Source organism: Thalassophryne amazonica, chromosome 10 (genome assembly GCF_902500255.1).
Source record: "Thalassophryne amazonica chromosome 10, fThaAma1.1, whole genome shotgun sequence".
NCBI classification, from domain to species: domain Eukaryota; kingdom Metazoa; phylum Chordata; class Actinopteri; order Batrachoidiformes; family Batrachoididae; genus Thalassophryne; species Thalassophryne amazonica.
The window spans coordinates 99,834,878-99,857,782 of NC_047112.1; the positions used below are offsets into that span (position 1 = coordinate 99,834,878).

At 42.6% G+C, this 22,905-nt stretch overlaps 1 protein-coding gene across 1 annotated transcript; it reads right to left on the reverse strand.

Annotated features, from left to right (window-relative positions):
* Positions 1-3,323: 3,323 nt before the first annotated feature.
* chst7 (carbohydrate (N-acetylglucosamine 6-O) sulfotransferase 7) lies at positions 3,324-21,821 on the reverse strand. Its single transcript, XM_034180615.1, has 3 exons — positions 20,496-21,821; positions 6,217-11,844; positions 3,324-5,539 (listed from the first exon to the last, which is right to left on the reverse strand). Exon 1 carries the CDS (start codon positions 21,767-21,769, stop codon positions 20,501-20,503), a length of 1,269 nt encoding a protein of 422 aa, XP_034036506.1. The 5' UTR covers positions 21,770-21,821; the 3' UTR covers positions 3,324-5,539; positions 6,217-11,844; positions 20,496-20,500.
* Positions 21,822-22,905: the final 1,084 nt, after the last annotated feature.

Here is a 22,905-nt window from a genome sequence, read left to right on the forward strand (position 1 = left end):
GCTTTGTTCCTCCTCAGTGGGTTCTGCCCTTTCACTTCAGCACATCTCCACTGCTGTTACAACACCCGCGTCGGTCTCCTTTTTACACCAGTGACGTGAACAAAATGCTCTGCTGTTACAAGTGACACTGACATCAGTTTTTTGCAAAATGGTTCAATTTGTCAGATGCATCCATTTAGGTAAAATGTCGTGCGGTCACGTTTGTGCATGCTGCTCGGCATGCACCGTGCCAACATGAACGAGGTCTTCAAACACATCTCTTTAGTGTACTACAGAAAGGTTCTGTCATCTTCTCGTGCCGTGGTCTCAGTGAGTGCTGAACTGCACGAATGCCACGGAGCAGGGTTCTCTCACCCTGGGAGGGGGGCAAAAGCTGTACCACAATTAACAGTTCCTTAATTATGCCAAAATCTTAATTGTGAAACACAATTTGTCTTGACCAGTTACCAAAAAAATTAATAATAAATCTTTGTGACGTACATTTCTTCTAGAAAATCATAAGACTGGCGGTGCCCAAAGGCAGAGTGGAGCTAAATGTGATTCCCTTCATTTTTATTGGATGTGAGTCAAATACATTGAAGGCATGATATGAGAAATGGGGAAGAGTTCAAAACAAACTAAAAACTGTTTTTTGCAAATTATACGAAAACTCGTGCTGAAGAGGCCTATGTTGCACATAGTGACACGTGCGCATCTTCACCTCTTTTCATTCAAAGAGGCAGTTTTGCAGGAATATTTGCCTGCATGCGTGACTTCTGTGGAAGTCTCTAATTCTGATGATGTAAATGTGTTTCAGTAAAACTGGTAACACTTTCCAATTTTGGCTTTGTACTGACAAATAATGCAGTGACTTGTTTTCTTCTTCCAGTAACTGAATGAGCTGCACATGTCCAACTTTCCTCTCAGAGGTGTAGCACTTGTCTGCTCTCAAGCCTTTTTTTGTTTAAATATCTCTTTAAAACTTAAGTCAGTGTAGCCCACTGACAGATGGTCATGACTGACCTCTAAAATGTGCTGTGCAGATCCAGCGTGTGTGAATCTGATGTTTTGTTGTGAGCCGTGATTGGCTGTGGTCATTGTGCACGGCTCACGCCGGGTTGTGAGAGACCAAGAGAGTTTGTAGTGATCGTCAGAGAAGGCTCTGACCTCCAAATATTATAATCATCATGTGGTCGCAGTTAATTATAGACGACAAAGGCCGACTGGTAAACACTAACTGGAGGGTTGATGTTGCTTTCAGACTTCTGCACTCGTGAAATCTGTTGTCCAAATTTAAAACCTGAACCACAATGCTGCAGTTCATGAAGTGTTTGCATCTGTTGTACTTTTAAGCAGCAATAAAATGTGCTGCTGGTTGTCTTTGAACTGTCATAATCCTGCAAACTCACAAATAAGGTTGAATTTCTGGATTATAGGTCAAATATGGAAAATTAAAAAAAAAAAGATTTGGTAGTGATTCTTCAGGTGCATCTTCTTTACCATGCATATTATGGTTACAGCTGTGTTTCAAAATGAGTACATTTTTTGCTGTTGAAATTCTACTCACAACACCCCATAATGACATGAATATTTTTATGAAATCTTTGCAGATTTATTAAAAATAAACTAAGAAATCCCTGTACATACGCATTCACACCCTTTGCTCAATACTTTGTTGATGCACATTTGGCAGGAATGGCAGCTTCAACTCTTTTTTTTGAATATGATGGCACAAGCTTGGCGCACCTATCTTTGGGCAGTTTTGCCCATTCCTCTTTGCAGCACCTCTCAAGCTCCATCAGGTCAGCTGGTTTTCATCCAGGATGTCACTGTACATTGCTGCATGAATCTTATCCTCAGTCCTGACTAGTCTCTCAGTTCCTGCTGCTGAAATACTCCCCACAGCATGATGCTGCCACCAACATGCTTCACTGTAGGGATGGTGCCTGGTTTTCTCCAAACATGGCACCTAGCATTCACACCAAAGAGTTTAATATTCGTCTCATCAGACCAGAGAATTTTGTTCTCATGGTCTGAGAGTCCTTCATGTGTCTTTTGGCAAACTTCAGGCGGGCTGCCATGTGCAGTTTACTAAGGAGTGGCTTCCATCTGGCCACTCTACCATACAGGCCTGATTGGTGGATTGCTGCAGAGATGGTTGTTCCTTCTGGAATGGTTCTCCTCTCTCCACAGAGGAATGCTGGAGCTCTGACAGAGTGACCATCAGGTTCTTGGTCGCCTCCCGGACTAAGGTCTTCTCCCTCAAATCGCTCAGTTTAGATGATGATGGAGGCCACTGTGCTCATTGGGACCTTCAAAGCAGCAGAAATGTTTCTGTACCCTTCCCCAGATTTGTACATGAGACAATCCTGTCTCAGAGGTCTACAGTCAGTGCCTTTGGCTTCATGCTTTGTTTGTTCTCTGATATGTACTGTCAATTGTGGGACCTTATATGTAGACAGGTGTGTACCTTTCCAAATCATGTTCAATCACCTGAATTTACCTCAGATGGACTCCAATTAAGCTGTAGAAACATCTCAAGGATGATGAGTGGAAACAGGATGCACCTGAACTCAATTTTGAGCTTCATGACAAAGGCTGTGAATACTTATGTACACTTGATTTCTTAGTTTTTGCAAAAATCAAAAACAAAATTTCACATTGTCATTATGGGGTGTTGTGTGTTAAAGTTTGCGGGGAAAAAATGAATTTCATCCATTTTGGAATAAGGCTGTAACATAACAAAATGTGGAAAAAATTAAGTGCTGGTTTGGCATGTAAAGCCTGCAACACATTCCAATAAAAGTTGGGAGAGGGACAATTTATTCTAAACATAAGTTAAATCATCCATAGGAGACTAGTGAGGGAAGCCACCAAGACACTCATTACAGCTCTGAAAGAATTATAGGCTTCTGTGGATGTGAGAGGAGATACTGGAATGGTTCAGCTTTTGACTGTTGCAGCCTCACAGCCTCATGTTGGAGTCGGATAGAGAAGGATTGAAAATGGAAAAACCACTCAAATCTAGGCTCAGGATTCTTATGTGCCTTTTGGCAAACCACAGCTGAAATTTCACATCTTCTATTTAGGAAAGTCCTCTGTAACAGTCATGAAAGCTCTATACCTAGTGATGCAACAGACAGAAACTGCATTATGCAGAAGAGCAGATTTAGCAAACACTACCATACTGTGTGTATTTCTTAATGATTGAAGTAAATGAATTCCAGGATGTATTCAATGGCTTGGAAATGATCATGCATCCAGCCACAGATTTGTCTCAAGAAAACTGGCTTTTCTTGAGTGATGATTTAGTCTTTACATTTAGAATAAATTTGCCGTCAGTTTTTTTTCCTTCTTTGAAGTGGGTTACAGACCTTGAATGTTGGAATGCATAACCACACAAAACATGTAATATATTGAGTTCAAACTGTGACGAAAGAGGAGTCGATAAAAATCAAGTGCTTATCAAGAAGCCTTTGTTGTCCACATGCATGCGCTATGACAATGTCAAATATTCCCGTGAAAGGTTCATGGGTAAGTCTGTTGTGTGTTTCTGAATCTTTGCCCAGATACAGAAAGGATGGTGTGTTACTGCTTCAGCGTCCCTTGCGTGTCTTTGTTGTCTCGAGTGGAGTTGGGGTGCTACAGATGATGTTCCATTTCCACGGATTTCCTGATTTGTAGATATATATGCTGGTTCGGAGCAGAGTTTACTGTGGTCTAAAAACATGATGTCATATTTCCTCAGTTTGTGCACGAGGACGTGGGGGTGGTGGGGGGTCCCTTACCAAAAAGTAGTACATACAAGTATGTTTCAAGTATACTTCCAGTTTACTTTTTATATACTTATCAGTACTATTTTTTGGTAAGGGGTATTAAATTGCTTAATTTTCCACAAAATTCAGTTTGGATTTATCTTCTGGGTGCATGTGTATACGTTTCTCTGTCATTCATCGGGCAGCGTGAGCTAAATCGGGGATGACATCATCGGATTATTAACACCTTTCACTGGACTTTTTATGGCTGGAAAACAACTCACAGCCACGAAAAATAAAACCAGATCTTTAAAAACCATTGCAGGAACTGAAAAAAGTCACGTGACTGTTGTCTAGTTCAGAAATCTCACTTTGTTCTTTTTCAACCGGAGCTCCACATGGAGCGCTGTGATTAAAAACTCGATTATACAAATCATGGAAGAAGCCAAAGCTCAAACCCACAATGAACTTAGTATACCGATTTATATTTTAAAACATCCCATGCGAGGTGTTTTCTTGCAGGTCACACGCATGGCAGCAGGGGGAAACCCACATGCACACACGCACACAAAATGCAAACTGTACAGAAATGTTTAATGATTAATATAATTTTTTGTCTGTCATGGTGACAGGAATAGTTAGCTGATGCTACACGTTGCTATCAACCATTATCAGGGTGCAGATTATAGCAGCAGCTGCAAATCCAACACGTCTGACGTGACGTGTGCTTTCACTGACAGCAAAGCTGCATGTCCGAAAAGGAGATGAAGCTCTCCACGTAACCTCCTCTTTATTTTTCCTTCTTTTTTTTATACACACACAAAACTTTCTGATGAAGTCTCTGAACATCAGCTGACGAGCACATTTTGCATTTTAACAGTGCTTTATGAAATCACAGCACACAGCGCCGGTCACTCAGCGCCCGTTGGGCGGTCATGGCGTGGCCTGTGTTGTATTTGATCGTCCTCCATCCTTGGAGACTGTTTGTCAGGTGCCGCTCCATACTTCACGGAGATCATCGCTTGTAGTGCGTGACTACAGAGTGAGCTTTGTAAGGTCCTGGCATGTGCTGAGCATTTCTACGGCGTACTGAGGCATTCATCCCAATTTCATGCTCGCACAAGGGATGCGGAAAGGACTCGGTCCCTGCATAATGGGGGGTTTACTAGACTGTGTGATCTATTTTCATCTTGCCCTGAAAGTTAAATTAGCTTCTTTTTTTTTTTAAGTCATGTTAAAGCAGCATGCCAGGTTCAATGGATGGTTGTCACAACAGTACGTATGTGTTTGTGCAAAAGTGGAAAAAGCAAATTTGCCCAGTACACAAGTGCAAACAAGATCCCAGCAATGAGACACAAGTGGTTGCTATGCCACCAACTAGGCGAGGCCAAAATAGATGAAACAGACTTCATGCAAATGCTAAGTGCTGTGACACGGCAACTGCCAGTCCGAGTGAAGGCAGTGTGACTACAGCGTGACATATGATGGTTTGTTGCACAAACAAAATGATGGCACAATACACTACTACACATCTGAACTGTTTATAACTGGCGTTTTTCCTATTTTATTTTGAAAACGTTAGCAAGAAATAAAGACACTTAAGGATTAAAAACCCTATTTTTGTAATCCGATAATACCTCTGAGGTGATTTCCGTCAAGCATGGAGGAAAATCGACTGTCTGGTGTCCTCATACTTTATCATCTGTCATAACAGCAGGGACACCTATCAAACAACAAACACCAACTGCTTGTTGCACTCATTTGTAGCTAATCTGACCGTACGGTTAAACCAATAATCTGTGACACTGACTACGTTTACATGCAGCCAATAACCCTTTCATAACCGGAATATTAGCAATAACCCGGTTGCGCACGGCCATGTAAACACCTTCAAAAACCAGAATATGCTCATATTCCGGTTTTTAAAAACCCGAATATGACCCCTGGGTTACTCCTTTTCTAACCCAAATATCAGGTCATATAAATGCGCATCGGTATATCCCCATAGAAAGGAACATTATTTTGTGTTCTGCGCATGTCCTATCCGCAAGGGATCTTGGTCTTTTGAGTGCGGCGTGCGCAACCCACCGGACACCACAGAAGCAGAGGTAAACAATTATGGCGAAATACAGACACGGCAGCACAGCACCACACTTTTGGAGCGAGGAGGAAACCGAGTACTTCATTAGTATCGTGAAAGACATGAATATAATGTCTTTTATTGACAGTAGAAAGTACAGAGATAGCGACATTTACAAGAAGGTGGCCGAAAAGTTACGCAAAGCAGGATTTGCACGAACGCCAGACCAAATCAAGCACCGGTGGAAGACGTGCGTCGCTGTTTAGATGGGGATATTCCAAATGATACCAATGACCATGTATACAGGAGTAACTCTGTCTGCTTAAGCATGTAAACGGGTTATTCCTAATGATTCAGAAACCGGAATATTGACCTTATCCCGAATATTAACGGCATGTAAACATAGCCATTGTAAAATTCAGAGTTGAGTGCACAAAAACACTACACCAGTCAATCCATGGATTGGAGGAAATATGGTCGTTAACACTAGGTAAGGGCATGAACACATCAAGGGTTACAGCAATCTGACATTTGACCCCAATGACCTTGACTTTCACCCAGGTGAATGAGCTCTTGTGTATGTCACTTTTGTCCAAAAATAGGTAGAAAAATCAGGTTCCTTGACCTTCACCAAAGTGAATTCATTCATTTTCTATACCCACTTACTTCAGTCAAGGGTCACACAGGGAAGAGCCTAACACAGCAGTTGTAGGGTGTGAGACACGAGACAGGATGTCCGTCTGTCGCAGAAAGTGAATTCTTTAAGGGCAATTCTGAAGTCAACCTTCAACTGTCAGTGACGTACAAAGTTTGACAGAAATCAGTAAAATGACCCGTTGGGAGTCGTCAGAAAAAGGGAGACATGCTTTTGACCTTAATGATTGACCTTTGGTGAATTGGATCTTGCCTGGGAAATTCCAAAACCCACTTTGACTTTTGAAACAAGTCTTTTAAGGACAATTATGGAGTTGACGTATACAGGTTTGTGGAAATTGGCAAAGGATCTGGGATGAGCAGTACAAACATTGCTGGGCATATAGGATGCATAGTTAGCTACTGGATTAAATCGACTGTTTAGTCACAACCTTTTTTTGTCATTATTTATTAAAACAAGATTTGGGCTTATTTGTCTAAATTTGTTTTCATTACCACAGCAACACCAGTGGATGTCAAACCAAGAACTCGGCTATTAGCAGACTTGTTCAGGCAGTGTAAAACATTTTTGGAGGTCTTTGGGATGATCGTAAAGCTGACGTGCACAGCGTCGTCACGCCAGATACAATAAATCCTAATCACACGTTCTTCATCTTTGATGGCAGGAGACTTGAACACTCATTTTGCTGAAAATGCTCTAACTGGCACCAAATGGGAACAAGTGTTGTTTTGCTGCTTTGTGACCTTCCAGAGCGTGGAACACGTGACCCCTCCTGTGGTTTGGTGTCGTGTTTCATCATGTTGTACATTTGTGTTGACAGCAGCTGCTATCGGCTGAAGAAAGTCTTTCTTACGGGGGCAGATGGTGTGAAGCTGAACGTATTGCTCTGGTGTTGTGCTGCGGTATCTGAGCGCTCGCTGCACAAACGTTTGCCAGTTGACATTTTTCACCGTCTGCGTCCTGCTGGTCGATTTGCATCGCTCCACAGGACGCTGCACTGTGTGAACTGTAGAAGTCGAAATAATTGATCACACATCAGTTACTCTTCTGTGACCTTCTCACCACATTTGCACTCTGACTGCAGTGTACCCTGGGAAACTCCCTATTTGTCTTTGGCAGTTTGCACGCTTTCCTTCCTCACGCTGCTGCTTTTTTGATCTCATATTCACCACACAGACGGTAACACATCATCATCACACAACTCTTTATTTGATGTGCAGAACAAACCTGATGCAGCTGTGTACCGAACATTTACACCCCAGCCAGAAACCGGTTGGAACAAATTGTTTTGGGGTTTTTTTTAAACACCCCCGCCCAGGCCGTCACATCTTGTGTTCCCTTTGCTCCGTCTCAAAATGCATTTGAATGGCTCTGCACTTTAAATTCGGCACACAGCGCGTGTTGCTTTAGTTGTCTTCGCACACGGCGACTCCTGCATTTATGCATGAGCACATAAGGTCAGGTGTGAAAGGCGCAATTGTGTGAGAGGAGCCCTGCACAAGTTTTACAGCCCACTGGGGACCTCTGGCAGGAAATGAACGGAGTTACGCAAGACTGTGAGTCATTAGAGTGGACTGACAGGGTCTCTGACTGTCATCTCCTGCTGGGGAAGGAAGGTCCACCGAGTCTGGAGCTCTGTTAAAATAATCAGTCACCACTTTCTCTTTGGACATGTTCCAGACAGATCCTGTGTGTGGAAGTCGGACTAAACTGTGATCATGTTCCTTATCTGTCAATGACTGTTTCCTCACTGTCCCACTTCTTCTTATAACAAACATGTCTGATTTTGACCATTGATGCAAAACATAAATGGCTGCAGGCAGACGAGCAGAGTGTGGTGGGGGTGTTATTTTTCTCCTTGCTGTGCTCTCAGTCAGACTGTTGGACCGTCCGTTGTCTTGCTGGCTGTATTTACTGTTGATGCTTTGCTGTACTCAAGATGCAAGATGCACTGCAGTTGTCACTTTGTGCACCTGATGTTTGTTTTTTTTTTTTTAGTCACAGCTGGCTCTTTTTGCTCAGTAAATATTTTTCTGTCATACTGCAGGGTGAGCATTTTTTATTTATTTGGTCTTCATTTGATTAGTGGATGTTAGGTTGATGATGGATTAGGAGCAGGTGTTACTGCAAGGGAGAGGGAAAGAGAGACCACCTTTGCCCAGAAATATACTAAAAAGTAAAAAAAAAAAAAAAATTACTTTCTGATTAAGTGCTGTTTCATTCTAACGCTAGAAAAAAAGTCATACCTCCACACACTCCCATGGAAGGCATTTTGTGTGAATGTTGCTGAAGCAGGCACTTCTTCCTTCTTTCTGTTTCTCTCAACATAATGGTTTTGAAGTAACGTAGATTGAAATGAGTTTGTCCATATTTTCTGTACTGTAAGATGCATCGGTCAAAAAAAGAAATGCTCCATGGGGGAGTATAAATTGTACCTGAGTATACATACATACATCTTCAACCGCTTATCTGGGTTTGAGTCATGGGGGCAACAGCTCCAGCAGGGGACCTCAAACTTCCCTTTCCCGGGACACATTAACCACCTCTGACTGGGGATCCCGAGGCATTCCCAGGCCAGTGTGGAAATACAATCTCTCCACCTAGTCCTAGGTCTTTCCTGGGGGTCTCCCGCCAGCTGGACGTGCCCGGAACACCTCCCTAGGAAGGCGCCCCGGACCAGAGTATAAGTCGTATTTATATTTTAAATGTATATTTCACAAGAATTCAAAAAAAATTTTGTAGCAATCTGGAAAAACTACTCAGGCACACACTAGCCTAAAGTGCATAGACTAAATATCTGTAATGTTCTTTCTTGTTTCTACTGTACTGAAAATATACAGAGTTGTGATTTTTGTCTACCTTTACCACATGGTTACTTTAGCTACAAGAGAGGAGAGGTGGGAGTAAGTCCCCATCAATCAGCAAGTCCCAAGTCAAGTCTCAAGTCATAATGACCACCAGTTGTTTGCAAGCTGACTTGGGACTTGCTGATTCATGACTTGCGAGAAGCCATGAATAATGAGCCTTGCATGGTCAGCAATTATTTGAAGAATGATCCACGTTTTAAGCCGTCACGTATCCGCTACTAAGGCGCCTCTATGTACCTCTAGTGAGCCACAACAGACCTGTCGTTTCAGCCCCGTCCGGCCTCGAATGGCTCGTGTCACCGCATGTGATCCACGTCAAACCACATATGATCAATGTAGTGCCATGTAACGTGATGTTGGTGCACATTTAGGCATGGGTTTGGTCCAACCCTCCAGCCCTCCCACACTTGGTCCCTTTAAAGTGTGGGTTTTCAATTCACAGCATCCATTCAAGATGTCACATTTTTTTAAACGCAGTCCAAAAAATGTCACTCCTGCACAGTCCAGCCTGTAACAACAAGTAACAACTGTGGACTAATTGCCGTCTGAGGTAACTGGAGTGTAAACATAATTTCTCCATTGTGAGATCAATAAAGTATATCTCATCTCATCTCAATATAAACCTACACATGATAGTTATTCACACAAAATAAAGAAACTGACAAATAAGATTATTTCTAGCTATGTTGCTTCAAAACTATACATCGTGAGACACAGAAGAGGTGTCTGTTTTGGTTGCATTCATACAAAATCCTTTCTGTAGATTTGTGTGGATATGTGACTATTTGAATTTTAGAACATAACAGTTATCCCTGACATGTTTGTGCAGAAACAGGCTCCCTCACTGGCCCCATTCCTCATTCGACCATCTCCCTCCCTTGCTCTCTCTCTCGCTTCTGGGGCTAAATTCATATAAAATTCTTTCTGTAGGGTTGTGAAGCAGCATTATGTCTTCAAGTTTTGGAATGTTTCTCTTAGTAAATTTCTTTGAGGAAGTCAGTCTGTCTCTCAGACAACCACACCTGCTCCAAATCCATCATCAATTCTCCACAATCCATCCAAAGTGGCAGACACATCTACTGAATATTACGTCGGCAAAACAATGTCGCCTTTTGGATTGACCTTTTTTAATAAATCTGTTTGCATTATTTATAAATCTGATGATGTACAAGATGACAGAATTTGTTTTTGATTTATTGGATTAAAAAAAGTGAAGGAAATTAATTTTATCTATTCACTCACTTCATTTTTCAGGCTACATTACTTTTCCAAAGCGTAGGAATTATATGAAGTACAGTGAAAATAAAATCAGAATATGAAGGCATGATTAAGGTCCAAAGTTATTAGTTTCATACCAGATTGGGTGAAATGAGCCCCATGATCCACTCTGGTGACCCCAAACAAACCAGAGCAGACAAAAAGTAAAAAAAATAAATAAATAAAAGTTGAAAGTCCAAAATTTTATATGTTAAGTGCAACTGTCAGTAGTCTGTCTGTAGTCTATTAGCTGCTGCGTGGCTTTAGTCTAAAAGCGGACGGATAATCTGGGTCATCAGTACTGTCCTTATGCCAGACTCACAGGTTTATTTAAGTCAGTTTCAATAATCTAAAGCTATTTAAGAGAACGTCTGTACAAATATTACCAAACCAACTTCTAAAGTTGAACACATTGATGCTGATAAACATTTTATCTGGCAACACATGGTTACGCGGAGGACTGTCACAGCATTTTCGACAAATATAAACAGTAATGACACGTAACACTGATCCGTACCATCTGCTGTGTCTGAGAACGTGCACAGTACAGAGTCGGTGGCAGCACACGAGCAGCTCTCTATCACCCACGTGTGGGACGCCGGGAGGACTCGCACCCATGTGAGGGTTTTGTCAGCGTGGTGCTGCAGCTGTCCACATTCCTGAGGGGTTAGGGGCAAAACAATAACTCCTCAGTTGGCCTCTTTTCATAAAATACTGTTGGTGCTTCTTCTGAAGCTCTACGTTAGTGCTGTTAGTGAGCCATCTTATGCATCAGTAACGCCTGAGCTTAGCGGTGGGCTGGACGGATAAACTGTGGAAAGACACGAGTATCACCCGGAATCCTGGCAGTGCCGTCTCACAGGAAGGGCCCATCTCAGGCTTTTTATGGCCCTCGCCTGCAGGGGATTGAGGGATTAGTGCTTCTAAGAGGACAGAAGCAAAGGCGCCGTGCTCACATACCAGCTGCATTTTTCTTATTGTTGCTCCTCCCCCTTTTTCTCCTGCTCAGCCTGATTGGTGGTAAAAAGGTGCTATTGTAAAAATGATGAAACAAGCTACCAGTTCCAGGTTTGAAATGCATCTGTCTGGGATTGGCTGCTCGTTCCACTTGGATTTCCTCCAGTTCATCGACCTTGCTCGCCGTGAATGAAATCAGCCCAGGAGCCATTGGTGGTGAATTCCCAGTGGACCGCGTTCCAGCTGCTTGCTCCCTCATCCCACCTTTCACCGTCAACTAGGAGCACCAGGCCTCTGCGGGAGAAAGCAAACGAGAGTTACAGTGCTGCTCGAAAAGCCCGGCTCGTTTAGGATTAATGAACCCGAGGCCGAGCATTCCAGAAGCTCCTCCTTGTGACGGTGTGGAGGCGGCATGCCTGTGGGAACTGCGGGTGCTCAGTCGTGTCACGGACAGCAGTGTACAATGAGCCCCTTTTGGACAGCACAGTAAATCTCTGCCAGCTCCAGCCGTCCATGATGGGACCCGACATTGCCAGGGAGAAAAAAAACAATGAGCCCTCTATGAGACAACACATCAGCCAAGCATCAAGGAGGGAGAGAACTTATCGCCGTGACGACCGTGTTACAGTGCCGCCACATGGATTCAAATGACAGAACGCATTCATGTCCAAAATCTCTGTGTGTACCTTCAGGTCCCTGATACCCAACGCCGTGAAGTTTGACACCGTCCATGAAAATAAAAAGAAACCAATCTTGCAGACTGCGTGTCGCTGAGTTACACATTTGTTGTTACTTTGCACACCAGTAGACTGATGATTATTGTGTTTAATTGCTTGAACAAATCAAAGCGTAACTATTTACCCTGATGATACTTACATTTACTTTGACTTCTCTTTCATTGCGGACTCTATGAACCAGAGATATTTCACATTTTGTGTGATCAGCTTCATTTCAATTGTTAATATATACATCCATTCCTGCATTTAAGGCCTGCAACTAAGGGCGCAATTTAGGACTAGAAATTGGGGACAAAGTGCGAGGCCTGCAGGGCTGAAGCCCATAGGCTGGGGGTCTGGGGGCCGCTTTAGGCCCCCAGAAGGCAACGGTTTCTAGATAAGCTCAGATGCATTCTGAGCATCCAGAACAGTAATTTTAATGTTTTGAGACCATAAAGTGGACACCGTTTGACTTATACAATTTGAAACTGTGGATATAAGTACTTTATTCTGAGAATAGCCAGCATTGATTTTATTAACATCCTGGTGTGAATAAGGTATCACCACATGTGTAGAACTCAAAAAGAATGATAGGTTGAGTTTTCATTAAAAAAAAACAACTGCAATGTGGTAAAATGTATTCATTAATATGAAAGAACAGGCTCTTAATAATTATTAACTATTGCATACTGTATTTTTTTCTCAAGATTTGTTTTTGCATAAGTTTGAAAAAACAACAGATCATAAGTTTAGGATAAATTACTTATCATGAATTTAATTTTCGAAGTGGCACTAATGACAACACTCATACTGAACATAATTTTGCTTGCATAGACTGATTTTGGAGATCAAGCAATAATTGCAGATGGGCTTTCTGATAGCTTTTCTGATTTCCTTTTCTAACTTTCAGAATTTAGTAAATTAGCATATGGTCCATTGATACTTATGTGTAGCCACTAGTCCCTAGAGGCAACTATTTTTGGTTTCAAATCTGGGAAAATGCAGTCCCACAAAATTCCAAATGTGACAAACAAGAAACAGGTGTTGTAAACAAGTCAATGCTGCTAAAAATACAAACTTGCAGAAACAAAGATACTATTCTGACAAGGTTTTGCACATAAGACTGACATGGTATCAAATCAAATCAATTTTATTTATATAGCGCCAAATCACAACAAACAGTTGCCCCAGGGCGCTTTATATTGCAAGGCAAAGCCATACAATAATTATGGAAAAACCCCAACGGTCAAAACGACCCCCTATGAGCAAGCACTTGGCGACAGTGGGAAGGAAAAACTCCCTTTTAACAGGAAGAAACCTCCAGCAGAACCAGGCTCGGGGAGGGGCAGTCTTCTGCTGGGACTGGTTGGGGCTGAGGGAGAGAATCAGGAAAAAGACATGCTGTGGAGGGGAGCAGAGATCGATCACTAATGATTAAATGCAGAGTGCTGCATACAGAGCAAAAAGAGAAAGAAACACAGTGCATCATGGGAACCCCCCAGCAGTCTAAGTCTATAGCAGCATAACTAAGGGATGGTTCAGGATCACCTGATCCAGCCCTAACTATAAGCTTTAGCAAAAAGGAAAGTTTTGAGCCTAATCTTAAAAGTAGAGAGGGTGTCTGTCTCCCTGATCTGAATTGGGAGCTGGTTCCACAGGAGAGGAGCCTGAAAGCTGAAGGCTCCGCCTCCCATTCTACTCTTACAAACCCTAGGAACTACAAGTAAGCCTGCAGTCTGAGAGCGAAGCGCTCTATTGGGGTGATATGGTACTATGAGGTCCCTAAGATAAGATGGGACCTGATTATTCAGAACCTTATAAGTAAGAAGAAGGATTTTAAATTCTATTCTAGAATTAACAGGAAGCCAATGAAGAGAAGCCAATATGGGTGAGATATGCTCTCTCCTTCTAGTCCCTGTCAGTACTCTAGCTGCAGCATTTTGAATTAACTGAAGACTTTTCAGGGAACTTTTAGGACAACCTGATAATAATGAATTACAATAGTCCAGCCTAGAGGAAATAAATGCATGAATTAGTTTTTCAGCATCACTTTGAGACAAGACCTTTCTAATTTTAGAGATATTGCGCAAATGCAAAAAAGCAGTCCTACATATTTGTTTAATATGCGCATTGAATGACATATCCTGATCAAAAATGACTCCAAGATTTCTCACAGTATTACTAGAGGTCAGGGTAATGCCATCCAGAGTAAGGATCTGGTTAGACACCATGTTTCTAAGATTTGTGGGGCCAAGTACAATAACTTCAGTTTTATCTGAGTTTAAAAGCAGGAAATTAGAGGCCATCCATGTCTTTATGTCTGTAAGACAATCCTGCAGTTTAGCTAATTGGTGTGTGTCCTCTGGCTTCATGGTTTGCACATAAGACTGGCATAGCATGTTTCAAGTACACACATATATGTCAGAAGGTGGGGGGACATACCATATTCTGTCCCCCCTGGTTGAAAAGGTGGGGAGGACATGTCCCCCCTATCCCCCACCAAATTGCGGCCATGCCTGCAACACATTCCAAAAAAACGTGGGATTGAGCAATTAATTCTAAATACAGGTGCATCTCAAAAACAGAAAATACTGTGGAAAAAGTTCAATATTTTGTCACATATTTCAGAAAGTGAAAATATTATATATTCCAGACATATTACATAAACTAAAAACGTCTCAAGCATTTTTTAAAACTTTGATAATTATGGCCTACAGCAAAAAAAAAAAAAAGTATGTCAAACTATAAGAAAATTTCCTTTCAAATTTGAGTAACTCATTATTTATGCAGTATAAATACCACAAATGTCTGTCTGGTTTAATACACACAACCACAATCATTTGGGAAGACTACTGACATGACAGCCGTCCAGAAGATACTCACTGACACCCTCCATAAGGTCACTGCTGATAGGGCTGTTCCTAGAGTGCTGTATCAAAGAAACCTGACCAAAAGGGAAACGTGTGGTCAGAAAAGATGCACAAGCAACAGGGATGACCGCAGACTTGAGAATATTGTCAAGCAAAGCAGATTCAAGAACTTGGAGGAGCTTCACAAAGCTGGAGTCCCCCATACAGAGACGTGTCCATGAAATGGACTACATGTGTCGCATTCACAGTGTCAAGCCACTATTGAACCAGCAACCATGTCAGTAGCGTCTTACCTGGGCTAAGGAGAAAAAGAGCTGGACTGTTGCTCAGTGATCTAAAGTTCTCTTTTCAGGTAAAAATAAATTTTGCACTTCATTTGGACATCAAGGCCCCAGAGTTGGTTGGAAGAGTGGAGATGCACAGAATCCAAGCTGTTTGAATATCAGTGTGAAGTTTCCACAGTCAGTGATGACTTGGGGTGACATGTCATGTGCTGGTGTCGGCCCACTGTGTTTCATCAAGTCCAAAGTCAACGCAGTCGTCAACCAGGAAATTTTAGAGCACTTCATGCTTCCATCTGCTGACAAGCTTTACGAAGATGCTGATTTCCTTTACCAGAAGGTCTTGCCACCAGCTCAGAATGTCAAAACTAGTAGTAACTGGATTGCTGACCATGCTATTGCTGGACTTGACTGGCCCCATGGACAATACCTCATAGATTCTCTATGGGTATTGTCAAGTTGAAGATAAGAGACAACAGACCAACAATGCAGATGAGTTAAAGGCCACTATCAAGTTAACCTGGGCTGCTTTAACACCTCAGTAGTGCCAGAGGCTGATCACCTCCATGCCACAGCAAATTGATGGAGTAATTTTTCCAAAGGAACCCCAACCAAGTACCGAGTGCACAAATTAACATACTTTTCAGAAGTTTTTCATTTCTTTATTAAAAATCCTCTTTTTTAATTGCTCTTGTGAAATACTGTAACATTTTGACATACTTTTTCTGTTATTTGGAGCTGTAGGCTGTAATGATCAAAATTAAAATAAGAAAACAATGCTTGTAACATTTCAGATATCTTTGTAGAAGAATGAAGGTCCAAGTTTTTAGGGACCTGGGCCCAGTTTCACAAAGTGGTCTAATTTTTTAGTCTACTAAACTTACTTAGTCGACTATGGTTAGTTGTCCAACATTAGCCATCTAATCTCCATTTCACATCGACGGCTAAACTTGTAGATTAGCTGTCTATCGTTAGTTGATTTTCACAGGCATAAGCGGCCTCGCAAGTGCCATTGCCAAGAAAGGCCTCCAATGTGTGTGTGAGAGTTTTTGTTTACTTCCGGGTTGGTTGCAACTGCAGTGCATGCGTTAGACTCCCCTGCGACGTGTATGTCCAGTCCCACCTGCACCCGGAAGACTCTGAGAATTTATGCCTGCACAATAATAGATATGCATTGATTTTGTTTTCTCCCCTCCCGCAGAAGAAAACACGTCATTTAGGTTATTAATAAAGAGATTTGTGGGGTTGTTTGTTTTGTTTGTTTAAGAGGTGGGGATGGACCTGTTGTCTGCCTACATCCACTTCCACCGCATAAAGGATGAGACACCAGAGCAGGTTCCCAGACCTGACATGACCTTTAGATTAAGTTCTAGGTTGTTGTTTTTTCTTTTTCTTCTTTTTTTTGGGGGGGGGCAAATAATTTGAGTTTTAGTGCAATAAAAACTGTATATTTATTGTTTACGCTTTTTTTTCATGCTGCATTCATGTGTTGCAGTGAAGTGGTGACATAAGTCACAGAACCTGGAATCAGACTAAAAATTGCTCACTCTCCAATTCTCATTGCACAAAATATTAAAACTACACAACTTCAACAAAACTTTATATAAATGAGAGAATATTTTACACCAATAAAGTTTAAGAAACTTGATTTGAATAATGTATTAGCACTTTAACAAAACTTAATGTCATACAGGAAATGTAAGAAGCAATATTCACCACTTTACCGTTTTAGTTTTTGGAAAAGAAAGAATGCATGTAGTCTCATTATGAGCCAAAGTCGAATACCCCCCTGTACTTCAGTACAAATGTTTTTCTTTATCTCAGTTAAAAAAAAAAATTTTTTCAAAAATATCAAGAGAATTTTGTCCATTTTATTAAAGCAAACATTTCCAGATGAATAAAGAACTGATTATTGAAAACAAGTGGGGAAAATAAAAAAATGAGTAAGGAATTGATCACCATGATTTAAAATCAAGCTGATCAATTCACCCAAAATAAGTGTCAGTATTCAAGGAAAACAGATACTTGTTAGTCTTTAAGTATTGTAAATTATATTTTTATAAGCGTTTCATTATTTTTGCTCTATCAGTGCACTAGAAATATATTTTTGACAGACTTTTGCACATTACACACACATCATTTCCTTGATTGATTTTCGACTGTTGATAATTGTGTTTCTAGAAAGTGACTCATTTTCAGTGGAAGGAGTTAAACACTGTGCGTGTGAAAGTTAGAGCAGGACCATGGAACGTTTGCTTTGCTCATGGGCGGCCGCTGGTTGACATTTCTGAATGAAGGAGTGTTTTACAACCGGGTGTCCAGTGGCGACTCCACAGGCTTTTTTTTTTTTTTTGTGGAATTAAGTAGAAGCATGATTATTTGTGGTGGACCCAAAATAGTACATGTGCAATTAAAGTAAATTTCAAATTCCTACTACATATACACGATATGTAGAACTAACAATTAGTCCATGAGCTTGAAGCCAGCTGTGACCTAACCAGTACCACTTCAGGGGACAAAACAGCACTTCCAATCCAGCCTCAGTTTTCTGTGGCCTACACAAAGGTATGGTGGCCATCCCGGGTTGGCAGCTACAGCCAGTCACTGAAGTCCAAACAGGCACCGGGGAAGGAGAGCACCCAGGCGCTGGAATAATAAATAGAATGGCGTTGACCGTGTTGGATGCTTGGGCTCCAAAGTAAAGGTCAAACAATCTTGACGGCCATTAGATTCTCCAACATATCAATCAATCAATCAACTTTTTTCTTATATAGCGCCAAATCACAACAAACAGTTGCCCCAAGGCGCTCCATATTGCAAGGCAAGGCCATACAATAACCATGAAAAACCCCAACGGTCAAAACGACCCCCTATGAGCAAGCACTTGGCCACAGTGGGAAGGAAAAACTCCCTTTTAACAGGAAGAAACCTCCAGCAGAACCAGGCTCAGGGAGGGGCAGTCTTCTGCTGAGACTGGTTGGGGCTGAGGGAAAGAACCAGGAGAAAGACATGCCGAGAAGGGGGGCAGAGATCGATCACTAATTAAATGCAGAGTGATGCACACGGAGCAAAAAAAGAAAAACAGTGCATCATGGGAACCCCCCCCACAGTCTACGTCTAAAGCAACATAACCAAGGGATGGTCCAGGGTCACCCGATCCAGCCCTAACTATAAGCCTTAGCGAAAAGGAAAGTTTTAAGCCTAATCTTAAAAGTAGAGAGGGTATCTGTCTCCCTGATCTGAATTGGGAGCTGGTTCCACAGGAGAGGAGCCTGAAAGCTGAAGGCTCTGCCTCCCATTCTACTCTTACAAACCCTAGGAACTACAAGTAAGCCCGCAGTCTGAGAGCGAAGCGCTCTAATGGGGTAATATGGTACTACGAGGTCCCTAAGATAAGATGGGACCTGATTATTCAAAACCTTATAAGTAAGAAGAAGAATTTTAAATTCTATTCTAGAATTAACAGGAAGCCAATGAAGAGAGGCCAACACGGGTGAGATATGCTCTCTCCTGCTAGTCCCCGTCAGTACTCTAGCTGCAGCATTCTGAACCAACTGAAGGCTTTTTAGGGAACTTTTAGGACAACCTGATAATAATGAATTACAATAGTCCAGTCTAGAGGAAATAAATGCATGAATTAGTTTTCAGCATCACTCTGAGACAAGACCTTTCTGATTTTAGAGATATTGCGTAAATGCAAAAAGGCAGTCCTACATATTTGTTTAATATGCGCTTTGAATGACATATCCTGATCAAAAATAACTCCAAGATTTCTCACAGTATTACTAGAGATCAGGGAAATGCCATCCAGAGTAACGATCTGGTAAGACACCATGCTTCTAAGATTTGTGGGGCCAAGTACAATAACTTCAGTTTTATCTGAGTTTAAAAGCAGGACATTAGAGGTCATCCATGTCTTTATGTCTGTAAGACAATCCTGCAGTTTAGCTAATTGGTGTGTATCCTCTGGCTTCATGGATAGATAAAGCTGGGTATCATCTGCGTAGCAATGAAAATTTAAGCAATACCGTCTAATAATACTGCCCAAGGGAAGCATGTATAAAGTGAATAAAATTGGTCCTAGCACAGAACCTTGTGGAACTCCATAATTAACTTTAGTCTGTGAAGAAGATTCCCCATTTACATGAACAAACTGTAATCTATTAGACAAATATGATTCAAACCACCGCAGCGCAGTGCCTTTAATACCTATGACATGCTCTAATCTCTGTAATAAAATTTTATGGTCAACAGTATCAAAAGCAGCACTGAGGTCCAACAGAACAAGCACAGAGCACAGCATATGATATATACTACCAGTCAAAATTTTTCCACTCACTTGAATGTAAAAGTGTGTCCAGACTTTAGACTGGTAGTATACGTTAACTCGTTACGTAATAATTACAACAGATAGTGCAGACTATTATTTTTTATAACTCTCTTAACCAATAATTTGCACTTTTTTACCCAAAGTTGGAGCATCTTTTAACTTTTGAGCCTTGTACAAATTAAAATTAATCTTTGTCACCATTTTTACTGTTTTCACCTGTTTTTACTACATAACATTCATAGATAGTCCAAACTGTGCCTTTTTGGAATCATTATGATCAGAGAAATAATGTACACTTTTCAATATGATTGGAGCGTTTAAATATTGACCCCTAACTGGCTATATATATTGCACTGGGGTGGCCACCATACATTTGTGCAGGCTATAATATACTGAGGCTGGATTGTAAGTATTGTTTAGTCCCCTTTACGTAGTCCCAAAAACCTGCTTGGCCCATGGACTAAATAAAGCATAACAATAATAACCTGTCTGATCCCAGTGCATCAACACTGGGGGGCGCTGCAGGGCTCGATAATCAAATACAGAATAGGGGAGTTGGGGAGTGGGCTTCATGCTCCACCCTAGGGCCTGACCGTGAGCCCGTCAATAATTTATGGGTGTGAAACTTTTCAAATTGTATTCAATTTGGATATACAGCGCCCTCTACTGGCTGTATGAAGACAGTGCTATTTAGCGGCCCTTGCTGGTTGTTGGAGGTGCTCAGTGCTGGGTGGTGTTGTGGTTGTACCTCGCTCATGGAGTTTTGTCCTGGCTGTTTTTGGGATATCCCAGCTGCCTCATCACCTCGCTGCAGTAGGCCTCCACCTGGCTGATCTGCTCCACGCTGAGCCGCTCTCTCCACGCGTAGATGGCCTCCTTGGCGTCCCTGGATGATATGAGGAAGGGCTTGTCTGAGGAGTAGCCTCGGCCGTGCGTCATGTTGAGCGCAAACCTCTCCAGAGCCGGGTAGTTGGACAGGTTGGCGAAGCGGTGCAGCCTCTGGAGCTCTGCCAGGGGGTGCAGGACCAGGTCCTCGTAGCGCACGCGGAGGTAGCTCCTCTTGAGCCAGGGGGGCGCGTTCATGACCAGCATCATGTCGCTGAGCCAGTTGTCGCAGATGAGCTCCATGGCGCTGGAGACGTAGCTCTCGGCGCGGTGCACCCTGTTGCTCGGCACCAGGAGGCGCTTGTACTTGTCGCTCTGCTTCTTACTGCGCAGCACCTGGATGCTCTCCTTCACCAGCGCCTGCTTGGACTTCAGGCGCGAGTTGTGCACGGCTCGCGGGTCTCTGAAGAGCTGAACGATCTGCAGGTTCACCGCTGGATCCTTCATCAGAGGCACCAGCGTGCTTAGGGCCAGGATGCGCACTCCTTTGATCACCATCACCGGATACTTCTTGCACTCCCTCTCCAGCTCCCGGATGTCCCTCTTCTGGCACTTTGCGCACAGGTCCTCCTTCACCAGTCCGATCTCGTGCCGCTTGTGCGCGTCGCACAGCGGCTCCGAGCAGATAACCTTGTTCATTTTCCAGCCGAATATGAAGGCGGTGGTGACGTTCTGCGAACCGGCGTAAAGTTTGAGGACGGAGAAGTCGCAGCGGTACAGCGCGCTCATCATGTCGCGCACGGCGCCCTGCAGGCTGCCCGCGTCCCCCGGGTACAGAGCCTGCCAGATGTGCCACATGGGCTCGTACAGGTAGAACACGTCCGGGTGCTGATTGAACAGCTCTCCCAGGAAGGAGGAGCCCGTCCTCCACGTGGCGTGCAGGTAGATGTGGACCCGCGCCTGGCTCCGGTTAGCGGAGTAGTAGGCGGCGTCGGTGCCGTTATTCTTGCTGCCGTCCCACAGCAGCGCCACCGTGTTCTCCAGCTCCGGGCACCGGGACTGCTGCTGCGCCGCCCCGTCCCTGCCATACTTCTCCGATTTGTCCCGGTAGTCCAACGCGTACGGGATCAGCAGGAGGAATCCCGAATAGGCGAGGATTAAAATCATGTATTTCTTCTGGAGCCGCCGCCTCTTCATGTCCAGCAGGGGGCGCACTTCTCTTCCTGTGAGGACATCACAGCTCTGTGAGCCGCCGCCGACAACAACAGTCGAGTTTATCCGCCGCCTTAGACACGCCCCCTTAAAGTGAAACACACCCAGACGTGACGTCAGTGTTACGTTCTCCTCACGTTAATATTATTTTGTCATAATGTTGAAAAATCAATTATTCATCTTTTTTTGGGAATGTTCATACACACAATTTTTTTTGGAAGGATATAATCCTGTTTGTAAATAGAAAATTTACTATAGAAATATATAATTTTTGCTATATTTTCTAAAAATGTTTATTTTCAATCTGCTCTTAATGATGGCCAAATTTTATATTCATAGCTGTAAATACTCTCATCAAAAGCCCCAAATTGTTGTATTTGACTCCTTATTTTCATCTTACTTAATTTCATTAAATTTTTGTACAAATTAACTAAAGCTCAGAAGACCAGAACCATATGTAATAATTTGAATTGTAAAAATAGGTTTATACATTTATGTTTATTTTGTAACATTTAAGCCTTGCTTGATATTACTGTTATTATTGTACATTCATTCATTCATTCACCTTCTACTGCTTAGTCCAATTAAGGGTCACGGGGGGCTGGAGCCTATCCCAGCAGTCATAGAGCGCGAGACGGGTACACCCAGGACAGGACGCCAGTCTGTCGCATGGCCACAAATAGACAAACAAACACAGACACACACACACACCTACGGACAATTTCAAAGAGTACAATCCACCTAACCCGCATGTCTTTGGATGTGGGAGGAAACCGGAGCACCCGGAGGAAACCCACGCAAACAGAACATGCAAACTCCACACAGAAAGGCCACGGGAATTGAACCCACAACCTTCTCGTTGTGAGGCAACAGTGCTAACCACTAAGCCACCGTGCTGCCCGTACATTGTACATTAATAACAATAATATCAAGCATACAAGGCTTAATATTATTAAACGTTTGATGTGTCAGTTTGGTCACCTAAACCAGAAGGATCACTTGGTGCCAACCTTATTTTCAAAAGGACCGTTAGCCAGAAGGCCCTGTAGTTAGAAAATCAGTAGAGTCGTACCGTAACTCCATAACGTTCAGTCATAGATAGTCCAAACTATACCTTTTTG